This window comes from Oryx dammah, unplaced genomic scaffold, assembly GCF_014754425.2.
Source record: "Oryx dammah isolate SB20612 unplaced genomic scaffold, SCBI_Odam_1.1 HiC_scaffold_18, whole genome shotgun sequence".
Classification (NCBI taxonomy): domain Eukaryota; kingdom Metazoa; phylum Chordata; class Mammalia; order Artiodactyla; family Bovidae; genus Oryx; species Oryx dammah.
The window spans coordinates 73,197,537-73,216,536 of NW_024070202.1; the positions used below are offsets into that span (position 1 = coordinate 73,197,537).

The window sequence follows — 19,000 nt, forward strand, 5'->3', positions numbered from 1 at the left end:
AAATGATATAACAGTATTTCCTCTATTCAGTCCAAAGTCTATTTCATAGGATACTGAAGCAATCTGGGGATAATATCACTGAAGTAGTAAGACATTTATGTTGGTTAATTGCTTTAAGTAGAAAATTTTAAATAGTGCAAAAAAGCATTAACCTTAGTAAAGGAAGGGGGAGAGCAACTTGAAATAAGTTATATAGGAATTGCATATAGTTAGTTGCTATCCATGGAGAAGGAAATGGCAACCACTCCAATATTCTTGCCTGGAAAATCCTATTGACAAAAGAGCTTGGTGGGCTACAGTACAAGGGCTTGCAGAAGAGTTGGAAACAACTTATCAACTAGAAACAAAGAAAACAAACTTGAACCTAATAAAACCCCTTAACCCTTTGTTGCCTAATTTGTAGTTTGACCTGGGGTTTTTGTTCCAATTGCCAATACATATTTATTAACTTTCTGACTGTCCCATAATTACACAAAATTTCTGTGCTGTTCATTCGAGCTATGTCAAATAAGGATGTTGACCCTTCTCCAGCTACCATGAAGTTACAATCAATGCTTTAAAAAAGTTGTTTGAACTTGGTTAATGGGGACTTCCCAGTGGCTCAGTGGTAAAGAATCTGCCTGCCAATGTAGGAGACAAGGGTTTCATCCCTGGTCCTCGAAGATCCCACATGGCACAGGGCAACTAAGCCTGTGCACCACGACTACTGAGCGCACACTCCACAGCCCAGGAACCACAGCTGCTGAAACTCCCATGCCCTAAAGCCTGTGCTCTGCACAAAGAGAAGGCCAGCACAATGAGAAGCCTGCATATTACAACTAGAGCAGCCCCCACTCAGCACAGCTAGAGAAAAGCCCGAGCAGCAGTGAAGACCCAACACAGCCAGAAGGAAATAATTAATTTAAAAAGTAATTGCTATCTAGGAATGAAAGGGAAAAATAACCAGTTTGTTTATCTTCAAAGACTTTCCAAGGGAGGAATCATCCTAACATATCCCTGTCATAAATGTCTGTCCTGTGAATGGTGCTCAGTAAATGTTCTGCATGAAAGAGTTCAGTGCTTTCTGACAGTGTATTTTCCAGTCATTTCAAAAAACTATTGTGTTCTTTAGCTTTATAATTGCCTCAATGTTCTTGATTATGTCATCCAGAATATGAGAGTTTGAAATTATTTTGAAAGTTTAGGTTTTGTTTTCTGAGTTCAGACATATAGAAATTTCTACATATAGAAATTACTCCCTCACTTGTGCTGTTACAGTCTTTCCTACATACTGCTACTGTACTAACAATCACATATATCATATGCCATATTTCATTTTACACATATTTGCCTCCAACATTAGGTTGCAACCAACTAAAGGGTTGTATTTTTCCCTGAAATAGTATACTCTTAGAACACATTACTATGTGGTGACAGCTTCTCCCTGATGGTTGAGAGAAAGAATGAGAATCTGAATCTAGTGTTTGCCCTCTTTCATCTCTATTTTTCATTAAAAAATTGTTTTTCCATCAATATGATATAAGCCTTTGAGAAACTTATAACCTTAATAAAACCCTTCACCATTGAAAATAATGTGTTGAATTTAATATTAGACCAGATAAATTTTCAAGTTTAATTCAACATATTTTTTAAAGATTAATCTATTACCTTTGTGTAGATCTCCATGTTGTTTCTTTTTTAAGGAGAGAACTTTAGGCATATTTCCCTTTTATTTAAGTAGCATACATTCTGTAAGAGATTTGACCACATTGACCTCATCACCTCTCTTCATCCTAGAAACGGGAAGGAGCGGGCCATACCACCTCAGAATCTAAGGTGACATGTATGGGTTTATTGTACATGTTTATAAAACCTTCTGGGTCCATTAACTCTGCAGAGTTGCACAAGTACTTTATTATTTGTTCTGGGAGGAGTAATTCGGGTGCAGCTTGGTGCAAACTGTCTCCTGGGCCTTTAGGGCTCACTTTCACAGTCTTAAGCAGGTGAAGGGCTAGTTTGTGCGTCTGGATGAGAAATTCTGTCATGACCTCCTGCAGGGACTGCGTCTGTGTCACATCATCTAGATACAGGACCGGTGCTTTTATTACTGAAACATGCCACTGCATAAAGAGCCTTGTTGGGATATTGTGGGACATGACTATAATCTTCATTCCTTGGATAAAGAATTCCATGTCATCCTTTTTATGGCTCAGGGAATCTAAAAGAATTTGGTACAAAGTACCACTGGAGGACTCCAGGATATGCAGAATGGAAGTAGGATATATGAGCAACAATCCTGTCACTGCTTCTCCTAGGTGACGTTTCAAAATTGACTGAAACAATTGTTCGTAGTAGTCAGCAATATCTTTTTTTTCTACGTTTGCTGTTATCCTGGCCACTAGGAACATCCTATGAAGAAGGAATTTCTTTAGTTGTAGTCTTTGCTTTTCTTCCTGAAGTTGCAAGTAATTGCTACGTGGAACTTGTGGCATTAGAGATTCCAGTGGCAAATTCTTTTTGTTGGTCTTTCGGGGATGGCTTCCGAAGGACATGGTGAGTCTTATTTATTCTGCCAGATGATTCCGTTTTTTAGCTTATTACAATAGTTACATTACCAGGCTACTTCTTTGGTGATAAACTCATTTTTGTTTCTTGTGACCAAAAAAAAAAAAAAACTTAGTTGTCCAAATGCTTCCAAGTGTTATCAATAAATAGTATCTTTGAAATAAAAGAGACTGTTGAAACAAGAATCAAATTATAGAATTTTGTTTTAAAATTTACAATGAGATAACTAGCACTCATATCACAGGAAGAAACTCTCCAACAAACTGGGTGGTAGGAAGAAGATAGAGCTTAATCTAGAATAAGTTCACTGTATCACTGTTTACATTATTATTATTTTTTTTAATTTATAGAATTTTTTTCTCCCCATCTTGAACCATATATATACACACACACAAAGATGAATGTATCCACTGATATTAACAGTGAAAGTGAAAGTGAAGTCGCTCAGTTGTGTCCGACTCTTTGCGACCCCATGGACTGTAGCCTATCAGGTTGCTCCGTCCATGGGATTTTTCAGGCAAGAGTGCTGGAGTGGATTGCCATTTCCTTCTCCAGGGGATCTTCCAGACCCAGGAATTCAACCCAGGTCTCCCGCCTTGCAGGCAGATGCTTTACCATCTGAGCCACCAGGGCATCCTGATACTGTAGCCTTGGCATTACATTAAAATGTTTTTTCATTTATATAATGGTAAATACAGATTCTTTCTGGTCAAACGTTTTAAAGGATATCTTTTACGATAATTCCTCAATTTATACATTTAACTGACCAATAAATTTTTAAAAATCTGGGAATCTCTCAACTACTAATTGGCTTCTTTAACCTTTACTCAGTACAGTGAAAGTTAATAGTATTGCTTGGATAATTAGAGTGAACTTTTGAAGTAAGTAGTTTGGGTTCCTTTTTTTAAACTCCTATCAATAGACCTCAGAAATGGCTTTTTTTCTTTTGTTGTTGTAGGGGTGAGATAAAAAATTCTGTTACTTTTGACTTAGTGTTCTTACCAAACTTTTTCTCTTCCCTGCAAGTCCATTTCTTTCTTTCTTCAAGGGCCTCTCCCTTTTCCCTGTCCTCGAGGTCCCACTGGCTCCATCGCTCTTGCAACTGCCAGTATCTCGGGTGCTCTCAGGTGCCCTGTGTTCTATTCTGGTTTCCACGGTGCCCTGGGAAATCAGAATGTCAATGGTATTAAAGGGCCAAAGTACACTGGCAACTCAGCTAGATGGTGGACCTGGAAATCCCAGACATTTTCTCTTCTTTTGTCCACAATTTATAGAAGAGGAAACCAAAGCACAGATTAGCACTGTACCTTGCATGCAATTAGCTGAACTTGATTTCTACATGGAATATCAGATTATAGAATTTTGCTTTAAAATTTCTTTCTAACCTTTCACTTTCAGTTCAGTTCAGTCCAGTTCAGTTGCTCAGTCGTGTCCGACTCTTTGCGACCAGGCCTCCCTGTCCATCACTATCTCCTGGAGTTCACTCAAACTCACGTCCATCAAGTCACTGATGCCATCCAGCCATCTCATCCTCTGTCGTCCCCTTCTCCTCCTGCCCCCAATCCCTCCCAGCATCAGAGTCTTTTCCAATGAGTCAACTCTTTGCATGAGGTGGCCAAAGTACTGGAGTTTCAGCTTCAGCATCATTCCTTCCAAAGAACACCCAGGGCTGATCTCCTTACTTTAGAACACTCTAAATTACTTCTGCTATTTTTCTCAGTGCACACCTTTATGCTCTGGAACGAAATGTTTCTGAAGAAACAGTCTCCCAATGTCCTTTTGTCTTTGTAAGACAAGGAGAACAGATTAAATACCATTAATTGGTTATTACCCTGTGTCATGTAAGCATCTAGTCAAGAATATCTGTGCTGTGCTTTGTTGTTTCAGTCATGTCTGACTCTCTGCAACCCCATGGACTATAGCCCCCCAGGGTCCTCTGTCTATGGGGATTCTCCAGGCAAGAATAATGGTATGGGTTGCCATACCCTCCCCGAGAGATCTTCCCAACCCAGGGATCGAACTCAGGTCTCCCTCATTGCAAGCAAATTCTTTACTGTCTGAGCTACTAGGGAATCCCTCCTAAGAGCATGCTGCTACTGCTAAGTCGCTTCAGTTGTGTCCAACTCTGTGCAACCCCATAGACGGCAGCCCACCAGGCTCCACCGTCCCTGGGATTCTCCAGGCAAGAACACTGGAGTGGGTTGCCATTTCCTTCTCCAATGCATGAAAGTGAAAAGTGAAAGTGAAGTCACTCAGTCGTGTCCGACCCTCAGCCACCCCATGGACTGCAGCCTTCTAGGCTCCTCCATCCATGGGATTTTCCAGGCAAGAGTACTGGAGTGGGGTGCCATTGCCTTCTCCTTACATTGAATTAAAAGTGAAAACTTCTTTCATTTAAATTTGATACCTAAAATTTAAATGTTACCTTCTTAAAAACTGATAATGTAATTTCCTTGAGAGATAAAGAGAACTGTATCATGAACTATATTCCCTTTCTTCTTTGACTGTTAGGAAACCTTGAGACCAATCTCTGGCTTCCCAGAGTGATAAGGATTGATGCTGACCTTCAAAGCAGGATGATGTTCCTACCCCTACTTATCTCCTATTCCTGGTCTAGTTTTATTTTTATTTTATTTAACCCTATTTTAAATTTATTGTTTTAATTTACAAAATTTCTTTTAGATGACTCGAGTCTGTTGTGAAAGCAAGTCAGCCTATAAAAAAATAATCAAATATAGACTATCCAACTATTGGGATGCTACTCAGGATTTTAGACAGCTTTGAATGTGATTCATGGAGAGTATTCATTTTGTTCATTTGTAGCAAGTATAATTAGAGCTGCCAATTTTTTGCTTTGACAATTGGCAAATTCCTTTTGGCAAGTTTGATTTCACTTTTGTATGGGTGTAAGAAGCAGAATATAGTTTATTTTGAAATGAGTACTGCCAATTAGCTTTTTTTCTTTTCCCTAAGAAATCTTTTACCTCCTTGTTATTCTTTTTGCCATTGATCTTTTATTTCTTTCATTAGCATGGTTAGCATTTCTTCAACATCTCTTTTGGTTCATGACTAAATGTTGGCATATACTTCTTATTTCAGAGGCACAGGTCTGCAAATTGTAAGAACCACCCCATCTGTCTGCTCCCCAACCCAAGCATGCTTGTTCCTTCTCTGTTCATCAATCACACATATTAATAATTTTCATCTCTAGCTGAAAATTTAGAGCTTTCCCCATATCTTCTTTCAGAACCCACATACCATTGCTATTCCCCTGCCCTCTTTCCCACAGCTGTGTGATGTGCTCAGTCATTCAGTGTCCAACTCTTTGTGACCCCAGGGACTGTAGCCTGCCAACCTTCTCTGTCTAAGAGATTCTCCAGGCAGGAATACTGGAGTTGCCATGTCCTCCTTCTCAACCCAGGGATCCAACCCAAGTCTCCTACATTGCAGGTGGATTCTTTACCATCTGAGCCACCAGGGAAGGCCCCAAGAACATCTAATTTTGCCAGGAATTTATAGAAGAGGAAACTAAAGTATGGGGTATGCAAGTACCTTGCACACAGTTTAAATATGCTCTCAATAGCCTCTGTACTCTGTCTACCTGAGGTGAAGAGAAGATGAATTATTCTGTCTTTTCATCATCACAGGGTCATTCTTTGCTCTTCTATGACATGAAAGTTCCACTACAAATGGAAGGTAGCATATGGTTTTAATAAAGTAAATTGAAAGGAAAACTCCTACATTACACCTGTGATCCAAAAAATTGATGTACTGTCTTTAATTTCTCATTCATTTTAGATTTATCTACACCTTTGATGCACCATCATTTTGATAATATCATTTTCACTGTGAGAATCCCAAATGTGGAAAATACCTGGTTGCTAATTTTAAGGGTTTAGAGTCCATTGGGGTGGGAGATATCTATGAAAAACATAATAAAACCAGACAAATGTTTGTGCTTTAGAACACTAAGGTAGAAAGGATGGCTGGGATTTCGTAGAAAGTTTAATGAGAGAGTTCGTATTTGGGCATGGCCTTCAGGGCAACACCTGGGCAGTGGCTTTGTGTAAGTGTTTTGAATTCATTACTTTACAATGTCAGGATTAGCTGAACTTGATTTCTGCCTGGAATATCAGATCCCACTCTAACCTTTCATTTGTGCTTATGTACTGTACTTGGGAAACAGAACATTCTAAATCCCTTCTACTGTTTCTCTCAATGTGTTGACCCATCTATACATTTAGTTTAAGAGAATCAATGGGCTAAAAAAAAATGGCTAACAACTTTGGTAGAACTTTTCACTAAGCATTTTTAAAATTATTAATTTAACTGAAGTATAGTTAATCTGGGCTTTCCAGGTGGCACTGTGGTAAAGAATCTTCCTGCCAATGCAGGAGGCAGGGGTTCAGTCCCTGGCTTGGGAAGATCCCCTAGAGTAAGAAGTGGCAATCCTCTCCAGTATTCTTGCCTGGAAAATTCTATGGACAGAGTAGCCTGGCAGGCTACAGTCCATTGGGGTTGCAAAGAGCTGAACAAGACTGAGCAAACATGCATGTGGTACATAGTTGATTTATTTTTACAGTAGTTCAGGTATACAGAAATTATTAAGTAGACAAAACATACTTGATTTAGCAGAGCAAACCAGAGTAAGCTTAGTTACCAAGAGAATACTTAGGTGTTTTAAATTTATAAAAAATAAAAGGGAAACGAGTTTAATTCTTGAGTGTTTTTTCTCTTGGCAAAAACATTATGGAACAGTGTTTGGTAATTATTTATCAAGGCGATTCAGGCTAGAAATACTTTGTCATTTAGTATAAGCATTTACCAGATGTCTAGTCTTTGTAGAAAAATATGCCAGACAGTGTGGAGGTATTCTTGTGAGTTAGATATTGCACCCGCACATGAAAAACTCAATCCTCTTAGTGGAGCTTAAAGTCTACACAATTACATTTAATACAGGGCTGGAGAGAAGAAATACTACAGTAAAGACAAACAATGAACACTGAAAACACAAATGCCAGAACAATTAAATGTTGCTGGAAGATAAGCAAAGCCAGGTATGCAAAAAGAGGTGATTTGTATGTCTGGTAGGTGGTGGTGGAGTAGAGATGGGGGTCAGGGAGGGTTTGGAAAAGACTGTAAGCTTGAAGCATAGAGAACAGAAGACATACATTCACTTCATTAAGAAAATGAGAATAATCTGGCTTGACTAGAGTAGTTCTCAGACCATAGAACCTGCAGGTTTGTTAAATTGTTGATTCCTGGTCCCTAGCCCTAAAAGGTGTGAGTTAGTCTGCTTAAAGTGAGGTCCACTTAAAGTGAGGTCTGCTTAAAGTAAAGCGACTTTCTGACAGGTTCTCCCAGTAGCTCTATTTCACTTTAAGGCAGAATGGTCTGGCTTGTGATGATTTAAACCTTGGCTATTAGAGTCATCTTGTGGAGAATTTTTTTTTTTTTTTTAAAGCTGACTCCTGTTCTTATTTAATTAGCGTAGAATGGAACTCTATATATTTGCAAAAGCCTCTCCTGGAGGAGGTTTGCTGGCATAGACTTGAGGGTAAGCAGAAGAAGGGAGTGGAAAACAAGAAAGGAAGTTGCATCCAGTGTTTGGAGAACCCGGACACATGCTCAGAGGTAGGAGAGAATGATTGAGCACATGTAATCCTAACTGTGTTTTAGAAAGTTGCCTGTAAAGAGCAGAGGAATTAGAGGTGGAGGATACTGGAGGCAGTATGCAGTTGGCAAATTAGTGCCCTACTGTCTGCCAGTCGACAACTTTGGTTTAGCTTTTCTGGAAAGCAATTTGATGGTATAGATCACAAGCTTAAAAACTCATAATCTTTGATTAAGTAATATGTCTTCCAGATACATGTCATAAAGAAATAAAATTGAGAAAGATTTTAATGTAAAGATGGTTATTATAGAATTAAAAGAAAACTTTGAAAATTGAATAGATATATTAATTATGGATTACTATGGTGCCCTGAAACCATCTGAAGAAGATTTTAAGTGGAGGGAAAAATGGCATTCTCTAAAATAAAGAATATAATATACAAAATTATATGTACTCTGTGACCCTAATTTTATTTTAAAAATATAGAAACCAAAGTAGAGAGAAGTATAGCCAAATGTTAAAATTAGTGGAATTTGGTGGTGATATTTGCATTGTATAATCATAGTATTCTAAGCTTGTCTACATTATTGTTCTGTTTAGAAAAAGAAATTAACACTAAAAAAAAAAAAAGGGCTGTGGTGATGGTTCGATGAAAGGTAATGCACGTTTTGTTCTGCTTGTGACTCTGGGCTCACGTATCAGCCCCACTGATGGGTAGAATTCATAAAATGTTGGATCCTGAATCAGGCTCAACAAGGGGTGTTTGGGCCTAATGACTAAGTCAAGATAGGAAGACACAGAGATGAAAGATGGAGGAGTTATCAAGACACAGTGTAGGAGTCCAGAAAAATCTTACATGAAGTGAAATGTTTGCATAACTAGCCTAAGGCATACTACTGAGAGAAAGATAGGTCTTTAAAAATTTTAGCTCATTTGGACAGTTAGAATTTCAACTAAAGGAGTTGCTGAGATGGAGGAAATATGCATGTCATCACCAAGGTTTTCATGACTTAATTGGACGTGAGACATGAGAGATGCAAGGATATAAAGATGCTCTGTGGGTTTGAATGTCAGTAACTACAAAGTCTATGCTTTTTTTTTTTTTAATAGAGATGGAGGGTAAAGGAGGAAACCTAGATTTTGGAAGAAAAATAGTTGGTATGTATTATGTTGAAATGGAGTTGCCATAGAAAGATGTAGGTATAAATGCAATTAGAGTCTGGAGAACTGAAATCTGGATTGTGATGCAAATTTGATAGTCTCCTACACTGGGGGAAGAGTTAAAACCATGAGAACCAAAATGATTGTGAGATAATGAAAGGAAACGAGACAGTGTAGGTGGAGAAGAGTACCATGTAAACCTAACTTTAAGAAGTGGGCAAATGGGACTCAATGAAAGAGGTGGCAGAGCATTACAGGTGCAGAACAAAGGAAACGCAGGGCCATGAAGGTCAATATAAGAGAGGTATGGAAGTAGATGGTAGAGTAAAATTCTAAAGAGGTAAAAAAGCTTGAGGACTGAGGTGACCTACTAATATTGGCAATTACAGGTTTCCTGGAGCCTTAAAAAAATAATAAAGTGGCTGAGAGAAACCAGTTTGCAATTGATCAGTTAGTCAATGTGGTCAAAGAGTAGACCACTCTTCAAAACATTTGGTGGTAAAGAATGAAAGTATCTGATAGTAAATTATAGAGGAGGAAGATTATAGGGTAATTATGCTTCAGTGATCCTAAGTTTTTTTCTATTAAAAACTAAAATGCTGTCTTTTACTAAATTGCTGTTGTGTCCAGCCGGTAAAGTGGAGTCTGAGAATAGAATCCATGTGTCATATGGTTTGAAAATATTTTAGGATCATCCCTTGTAACAGAGATGTTGGAGACTGCTAATAAAACAACTCTGAGCTTTGTTACTTTTCCTCCCTTACAAGATTTATTTTCTGGTTATTTGATGTTTGGAAGAACTCCAAAGACACGTGGCTTACTTAAACTTGCTGTGTGCTCTATGTCATGTGACATTAGCACAACAAAATCTCTGAGTAATGGATCTTTGAGTATCAAAAATATCTGAGTATCTTTCTGTACACAAAGATAATTATGTTTCACTTCAGTTTAGTTTCTCAGTCATGTCCGACTCTTTGCAACCCCATTGACTTCAGCACGCCAGGCTTCCCTGTCCATCACCAACTCCTAGGGCCTACTCAAACTCATGTCCATCACGTCAGTGATGACATCCAACTATCTCCTCTGTTGTCCCCTTCTCCTCTTGCCTTCAATCTTTCCCAGAATCAGGGTCTTCCAATGAGTTGGTTCTTTGCATCAGGTAGCCAAAGTATTGGATATAATTATGATTGGAGTAATCTTGATAATTTCAGTACAAATATTTACTCTGGTCTATATATTATATTTATTAGAACACAGCATCAATAAGCTAATATCTACTTTGGTTCTTGCTTTTGGTTTACCTCTGATCAATGTGCTGTGGGGAATGAACAAAATGAGAGGGAACTTAGAATTGCTGGCGTAACAAATTCCTCTTGCTGTTAAGGAAGACATAGGACAAAGAGGCTAATTAACAATATGACACTCCAGTTGCTTATCTTATAGGAAGGATGACAAGAACACATGTACATGAAATACTGAAAGAGGGAAATGGTATTTCTTCCTAGAGTACTTTTGAGGAAATATGATAGATGTTTCAATGAGTAAAGTGGTACTAGAGCTATTCAAGAAAGTTATAGGAATCTGAATTTAGTGATGCTCAATAGAGAACCATCACATATTTTTACACAGGGAAGTAATATGTGGGTGCCACATTTAATGGTATTAATAACTGTATTCAAGACATTTGGAAAGGCACAATTTTAGAGTCAGAAATGCCTGCTAAAATATTGTTGTATTCCATAAATGTAATGAAGATTTAGGCTACAATGATACTTTTAAAAGCATTTCTTTTTAAAGGGAGAGTATTATTATTCCAAGTCTAAGTAATCATATATATTTTAAGTAACCAGAGAAACAATGTAACTAGTAAAAGAAAGAATAGTGAAATATTTTTAAAAATTGGCTGTCCTAGACATGTAAATAGATTTTTGTTAATTTAGCCAGCAAATCTTTGTTATTGTGCAACCTTTTCAGCCTATGCTGAATTCAAAGCTCTTTTGCTCATTCTAATTCAGGAAAATTTAATATTTCTTCAGAAACATACGAACAATAGCAGTTTGGGACATTTCAGAGCCTTGTGGGATACTAAATATCATTTGTTTTAATATATGTGATTATAAATGTCACTTTATTTGTGAAGTGAGTTACAGAAAATGAAAGTTTACTAAGGTGACTACTTTGGAGGACAAATTCCCAGAGTCTTCTTCAGTAACATGACAGTGGGGGCCGTGTAGGCATCTGGTCCTCCATCACCATCTTTCAGTGTTGGTATCTGCTGGAGATGCATAAGAGCCATTTTGGTCCATGCCTCACCTGTCATTATACTTCCTTGTTTCTACTACAGAGACCTCTCAGCTATATATATGCCACTGTTGACCTCATAGAAAAACCATTTCAATATGGGTACTTATTCTTGGAGGGATCCTAGGCAAATCTCTCCTGGACTTAGTGTGTTGTTGTATGCTAAAATGTTGATAAATAATTATATTGTGCCTCTTTCAGCCTTGAGAGGCTCTGAGGCTTACATTTTGTAAGATATTGGCTGAACTAACTAGAAGGTCTTAACTCCTAACCCAATAGGATCTAGTTAGTAGAAATAATTATGATTTTTGTGTGATTATTTTGTATTCTGACAAAACTTTTCAATTGACTATGCCACTTTTGTTCAGTTGTGATATACTCAGAAAAATCCAGCTATTGTTATAAGATGCCTTAAAACATAGCTATAAATACAAAATTCTCTGAATCATATCGCAAATTTTAGGATCAAATATAGAGGTCCTTTGGGTTACCTACTCCTTAGAATTATCAACTCTTTTGGCCAAACAACTTTTTGTTTGTGTTATAATTGCTGTGATTATACCTGTTTACAATGATAATTTTTATTAAATTTTATTTTAAAGTCTGCACTTTTTGGTTTTGATTTGATGAGAAGGGTAACTTTGTTTTCATCATAAACAGAGCTGAAGGTATAAGATTACTTTCATATCTGGCAGTTTTATGGAGTCTTTCACAAGGTATCATGGCCTAGTCATTGCTTGACAAGTTAAATCTCTATTCCACAAAATATTATACCTAATTATCATGGAACCATATTCAATTACCATGGACCCATATCTCATTTGTGTGTGTGTATGTGTGACTTTTCAGTAAGACAGCACTATGGTTAAAAGGAAAACATACTTTTAAGCTTCATCTCTTGACTGAAGGCTCACAGGATTGTGGGGAGTGATATTTAATGAGTTTCCAGACGTGAAGACAAATAGTATGATCATCCTTAGTTGTTAGGCTTTGCTTTCAGTGATATATTTAAGGATCAGAATAGCCTTAGATTTTTTTATAAGGTCATTCTCTAAGATCTATGTCTCATAAAAGGAGGAAAATTGTTCTAGGTCATGTTTTTATTTTATCAAAAAAAATACTGGCTAGTATGTATCCTCTTTGCCTTTAACAAACTGAATTAAAGAAATTTAAAAATGTAATAGCCTTTTGGAAGGAAGACAACTTTATACTTACAAGGTAAACTTTTAAAAAGAGGATCTTTTAGAATAAAAATCTTTTCAGGGATAACTAGAGCATACTCATGCTCTGCAAAATTTTAAAATTAAATGATCAGATTGTGATTGGTATTTTCTACTTATTTGTTTTGAGTGGCATACTTTTACTATCATCCTTTATAGTTAAGCCATTTTTCTATAATGAAATAGAAAAGGGAAAAAAAAAGAAGTTTATGCTATGAAAAGTTAAAAAAGAGATTTGTATTGGTAGGGGTGATGGTAAAGTGGAAAAAAAAAATTCAACCACATCGTACAGGGAGCTAGATTAAATCTGGAATGCTTTGTGTTTTGTGAGCAGGAAAGAGCCATCCTCTGAGTACTAGATAACGTCTGAGTGGAGAGTGTTGCTACAGCAGTATCTGGGAAATACAATCAGGGTGTCTGAAGCCAGCATCTATTTATCTTAAATTAATCATTTTTCCGAGTAGACAGATGATAATCCTGGTGCTGGATGCCAATGTCTTTTTATTCATGACACAGATAAAATGGGAGCTCTTTTTAGATTGGTGAGAACTGTATAAGGATTTCCAGCTGTAACTCTTCTGCGAGATCATGGACTCCTTCTGACATTCTTTTGGCATTGAGAATCAGTAAATAATTGTTTCTAGAATAACTTCTTGAGCACAACTAAGTCTATTGTACCTTTTTGCCTTTAGGAGAGTATAAACAAGGTATTCTAAATATGAGGAGGAAGCATTTTTTTCTCCTTCACTTTTAAATTCTGTAGTCGATGGTGTACCTATAGCTGAGATGAAAATAACTTCACTAATGTGCTAGGTTCTGCAGGTGTTGGGACTCCGCTGTCAGCAGCAGCTATAGGGTGAGTGGTAGCGTGGTGGCTCTGATGCAGCTGACCTCTTATGCACATGTAACACCACATTGTGGGCCAAGCAATTGAACTTGCACTCTAAACTCTCTTTTCCAAAAAAGTAGACTGGAGAAGTGTTCTGATTCTTTAGAAATAAACAATTTTTAAGAAATAGAACTTACTTCCTAAGCTTTGTCAGTTAAGCATTATATTATCAACTTGCCTGGGTTAGAAAATAAGATAGCAAAAAGACAGCAAAATTTCTTTGCCCCTAAACTGACCAGTTTACCAGCAATTTAACCATCTTCTCACTCCAGCTTTCTCTACAAAATACATGTGCATATATACATGTTCATCAGGAGAAAGACTTTATGCATTATGACTGCTTGGTGTGAGAGATCTAACTTTTAATCAAATGTTATGGAATATATGCAAGTGTAGGAATTGTAGTCCTAATGGAAAGAATCTAAAAATAATTCAGAACTGAATGAAGCAGTGACTCACATTGTTGGATTCAATTAAATATCATAGTTAACAGGATGAAAGTTAATCTAACTTAAAAATTTGGGAAGGGTATAAGTAAACCTATAATATGTGCTATGTCACTATTAAGGCTTTTGAACTCAACTCTCATTAAATCCCTGTAATAGACCATGCTTCCCTTGATTGTGGCTCATTTGGTAAAGAATCCGCCTGCAATGTGGGAGACCTGGGTTCGATCCCTGGGTTGGGAAGATCCCCTGGAGAAGGGAAAGGCTACCCAATCCAGTATTCTGGCCTGGAGAATTCCTGGGTTGTATAGTCCCTGGGATCACAAAGAGCTGGACACGACTGAGCGCCTTTCACTTCACTTCAGTAGACCATGAATAGGGCTCAAGGTGACTCTTAATGGCGCTGACAAAAATCCAGTCAGCAGCTTGATTGAAATCTCCAACCAACATGCAGCTTCAATTGAGAAGGCTACCTGAAAACTATTTTTAGTGACATCCATTCCTTCATGGATAAACAGTTTTTAACCTTGGAAGATTCATAATTTACAGTAGAAATACCTAAATAGTTAAATGTTTTAGCAGCAATATTTTTGTGTAAAGAAGAGACCTGTGTGTATGTGTTATTTTAAGAATTTCTAGTGTGTAAGAGAATTTGCCCTACCAAGTAACGTCTAAAATGGTTCTGTCTTAAAATGTGTAATAAAGTCAATGATTTAGATTTTTAGATTGACTCGTTTTAAGTTGAACTCTTACCAAGTTACAGGTAGTATTGGATCATTCAGGATTTTATCTTGTGTGCATGCTCATACTCAGTCATGTCCAACTCTTTGTGACCCCATGGGCTGTAGCCTGCCAGGTTCCTCTGTCCATGGAATTTCCTGGCAAGAATACTGGAGTGGATTGCCATTTCCTACTCCAGGGGTATCTTCCCAACCCAAGGATGGAACTCATGTCTCTTGCGTCTCCTGTATTAGCAAGCAGATTCTTTACCACTGTGCCACCTGGGAATCCTTTAAGATTTCATATGTATCTATATCTATCCATCTGTTTATCTACCTATCTAACCTATTCAGTTTATCAGATAGATAATTTTTAAAGAGATTACTTTTAAAATAATTATTTTTAAAAATTGGACAAGTGATCAATCAAAATCTTTTAAGTTACTATCAAAATATTTTACATTAATAATTTGTAAATTGATCTAAAAGCTTAAAGGTGAGTTAGGCTTTTAGATTTACACCTTGAATAGATTTAACTTTAAGCTTTAAAACCAAAGGAAACCTAGGAATGATCTTTTCTATGCATAAAGTCTTCTCTCAAGGACACAGAAACACTCTTTATTGACAACATTGATTTGTCTTCTCCCTTATCAGATTGTGAAGAGAGAGCAGTCAACACTTTCAGTTAGAGTGAATGCCTCCTGCCCAGGTGTTTTCAGCCTCTCAGCTTCGTTGCTTTCTCTGCCAGCAGAAGGTTGCCAGTTTTCATAATGGTGATTAGCCCAGAGTCTCAGAGACCAAGGCTAAGTAGGATGAACCAACTTGAGAAATGGCTCACATGTATTCTGGCAAGGCCTCCACTTCTTTATTATTTTATATAACCAGGTTGTATACATTTCTTATAGAAAATGTGGAAAACAAAGAAAAGGAAAATGATATTTACCTGAACATCATCATTTAAGAAATTAGCAATTGTGTATATTCTGTGATTCTCTTTTTCTAATTGCAGTTGTGTGTGGGTATGTTTAGTTTCACATATGAGTTTACACAATAAAGGTCACTGATCTGACACACACACACACTTTTCATACCATGTTATTATTATATGGCTTTTACTTTGTTTTCACCACTCAGCAATATATTATGAATGACTTTTAGAGTTAATAAAACATAAATAAGTACAAAAGCACATAAAAATATATTTAAAAAACCTGTGTAAAAGTATATAAAAGCATACAATGTGTTAATAAAATATAAATCAATAACATTTTGTTTAATGGCTATATAGGCCCTTACTAACCAAACCTCGACTCTTGAGCATTTTGTCTACCTCTTTGTTAAAATAAGCAAAACTAAGTATACACCTTGGACTCATGCCAATGGACAGATTTCATTTTTGTTGATTCATTTCATAATTTCATTAAGATACTTACATATGTGAAATATCTGGAGAAATGATTATATATTCTTTAAGGATTTAGAATCATATTATCAAGTTCCCCTCCAAAAATAAGAACCAGTTACTACCCAGTTATTACTCTAAAGGGCTCTAGTTTCTTTTAGTTAAGAATGATGTTTTGAAATTAATATCAGGGCATTAGGTCTACTAGTTGCTATTGAAATGAAACTGAACCCAGGTCATTCTCAGTGAATAGGGCACATACACACATTTACATTGATATTTCTATGCATATATTGAAAACCATTGTTCATGCTGAAACCTCCAATTCTAATTCATTGCCACAGCATGGTGTTCTAATTTTCTTTCTTTCCACATTCATAACTCTTTAACAGCAGGGCATCTGGTGCCTTCTCTCTGTGTGATTACTTAATCACCACACTTGAACTTCATCCCTCCTTAACAAGCTGCCCTCTATGTAGGCAGTTAGCACTTCTCCATCCAGTGGCTTTATGACTGAAATATCCATGAAGGGGAAGGAATGAAAGGGAAATGGTACAAAGAATATATTAGGGCCATATTTTTTCTGTTTAAAAACTTTTATTCCTGATTCCATTTATAAAAATAAATATTTAGAATCTTTTTAGGCTTAATGAAAAATTGCAAAGATAATACAGAGAGTTCTGGTTTACCCCACATCCTTCTTACCTGTTAAGATCATACATTAGTATATATGTCACAACTAATGAACTGACATTGATATATTTTAATGAAATAAAGTCCATACATGATTAACATTTCTAGTAACATTTATAAAGGAAAAAAATGATTATATCCCTGTTTCTCCAATATTCTATTTTCACTGCAATTTCCCCCCCTGAACTTGATTGTTATTTAAATAGAGAACACTAAAATTGCTGGTGTGGTAGGAATTCCTAGGAGATCATCCTCCTTATTTATAGATTTTCTGGGGTTTTGCTGCAGCAACCTATTATCTGTAGCTCAGCGTGCTTTTTTTTTTTCCCACTGGATAGATAATCTTATGAGGTAAGGTCTGCAAAGTGCCTGGCATAGTGCCCCAGGTCACTTTATTTATCAGGTACCAGACACATAGCATTAGGGAGCTACAGGTTTTTCAGTGGTCTGCAAAAAATAGGTTTGAAACCAAGAAAGAAAATTCTCTGGAGATTATGATTAAAAAGGCAAAATCTAAATGAATATATGTTTTATTAAATGTCTATGAAGCATAACATTATTGTCAACTTCATGAGTTGTTAAATTTAGTATTCATAAAAATGTCATATTTGAAAATAATCTATAGACTAGATTTTCTACAAAATGATTGCTGAGAAATCAGAGCTTATCCTAATTAAATGAGAGACTTGTAGCCAATAATTTCAAAAGCAAAATGATAATAGTAATTATATCTTTTTTTCCCAGCTAAAATTATTTTAATGTGGGACAGGAATGAATTTTATTATGCTTGTTAGCTTGTTAGAATATCTGTGACAATCATAAAAATGTCCCACCTAGTAAATAGTGAGTCACCAGCGAATGTTATTTTTCTTTCCTGACTTTTCTCTCTTTGAATGAATAATTTATACCATAGGGAATAATGACTTGATAATGTATAAAATACATTCACTGGCAAATTTCAACAGATTTACTGATTTTAATTCATTTTGAAGAATATAGTAAAAATAGGATACAGTGAGAAGAAACCCAGACTTGTAGCCTGAAGCTTTTGCTGACTTACTTGCTCTGTCACTTATTTGCTCTTAACTATCAACCTGGTTTCCATTGCATCATCTGAAAATGGAGATATTAATTATACCTGTGTATCTACATGGAAGTAATGCTTGTGAAATCGCTTACTGTGAACAGTCAGGTAAGCAGTTTACCTGACTTACCTGATGATCAAAATGTTAAATGAAATTGCTGATCATAATTCTTATTGTTGGCTCCACTATGGTGGGGCTTTTGATTTAGATATATGTTAGAGATGATAAAGTTGCCATAATCAGAGTATTTTAGGCTCTTCCCATAGTTTTAAATGACAGTTTTTATAAAGGACAGAGCTTGTAAGTAAACAGAAACAGGAAATACAGTGCTTGGCTGTATTCTCTCCACTCACCATTGTAATTCCCTATGAAAGTTAATTCCTACCTTCTCTGTCTTCTTGATTTATTCTTGGCTCCAGTGAAGAGTGTGATGCCTAAGGCATTTTAGGACCATCACCCAGTGATAAGTTTCATCAACTGTATTAGATGATAAGCACTCATCTAGAATGCTTTCTCGCCCATTGCCCCTGACCTCAGACGCAGGGTGGCTCCTCTGGGCCGTTCATGCGCCATTGCAGCCTGGCACTCTCGGCCGCTGCCCCTGACCTCAGACGTGGGATAACTCCTTTTGGCCGCCACCCTTCCAGCATGGGGTCCTCCCGGCTTCTGCACCTGACCTCAGACGTGGGGTAGCTCCTCTCGGCCGCGCTTAGTGCGCCGGTCGCAAATCCCTTATGATTATACAGTAGAAGTGAGAAGTCTATTTAAGGGCTGAGATCTGATAAGAGTGCCTGATGAACTATGGAATGAGGTTCGTGACATTGTACAGGAGACAGGGATCAAGACCATCCCCATGGAAAAGAAATGCAAAAAAGCAAAATGGCTGTCTGGGGAGGCCTTACAAATAGCTGTGAAAAGAAGAGAAG

The 19,000-nt window shown here is 36.9% G+C and overlaps 2 protein-coding genes across 2 annotated transcripts in view; one reads left to right on the top strand and one right to left on the bottom strand.

The window, feature by feature from the left end:
• ZNF804B (zinc finger protein 804B) overlaps positions 1-19,000 on the top strand; it is a 562,747-nt gene that overhangs the window by 37,626 nt on the left and 506,121 nt on the right. The window lies entirely within an intron of this gene.
• TEX47 (testis expressed 47) lies at positions 1,773-2,820 on the bottom strand. Its single transcript, XM_040259779.1, has one exon. It carries the CDS (start codon positions 2,529-2,531, stop codon positions 1,773-1,775), a length of 759 nt encoding a protein of 252 aa, XP_040115713.1. The 5' UTR covers positions 2,532-2,820.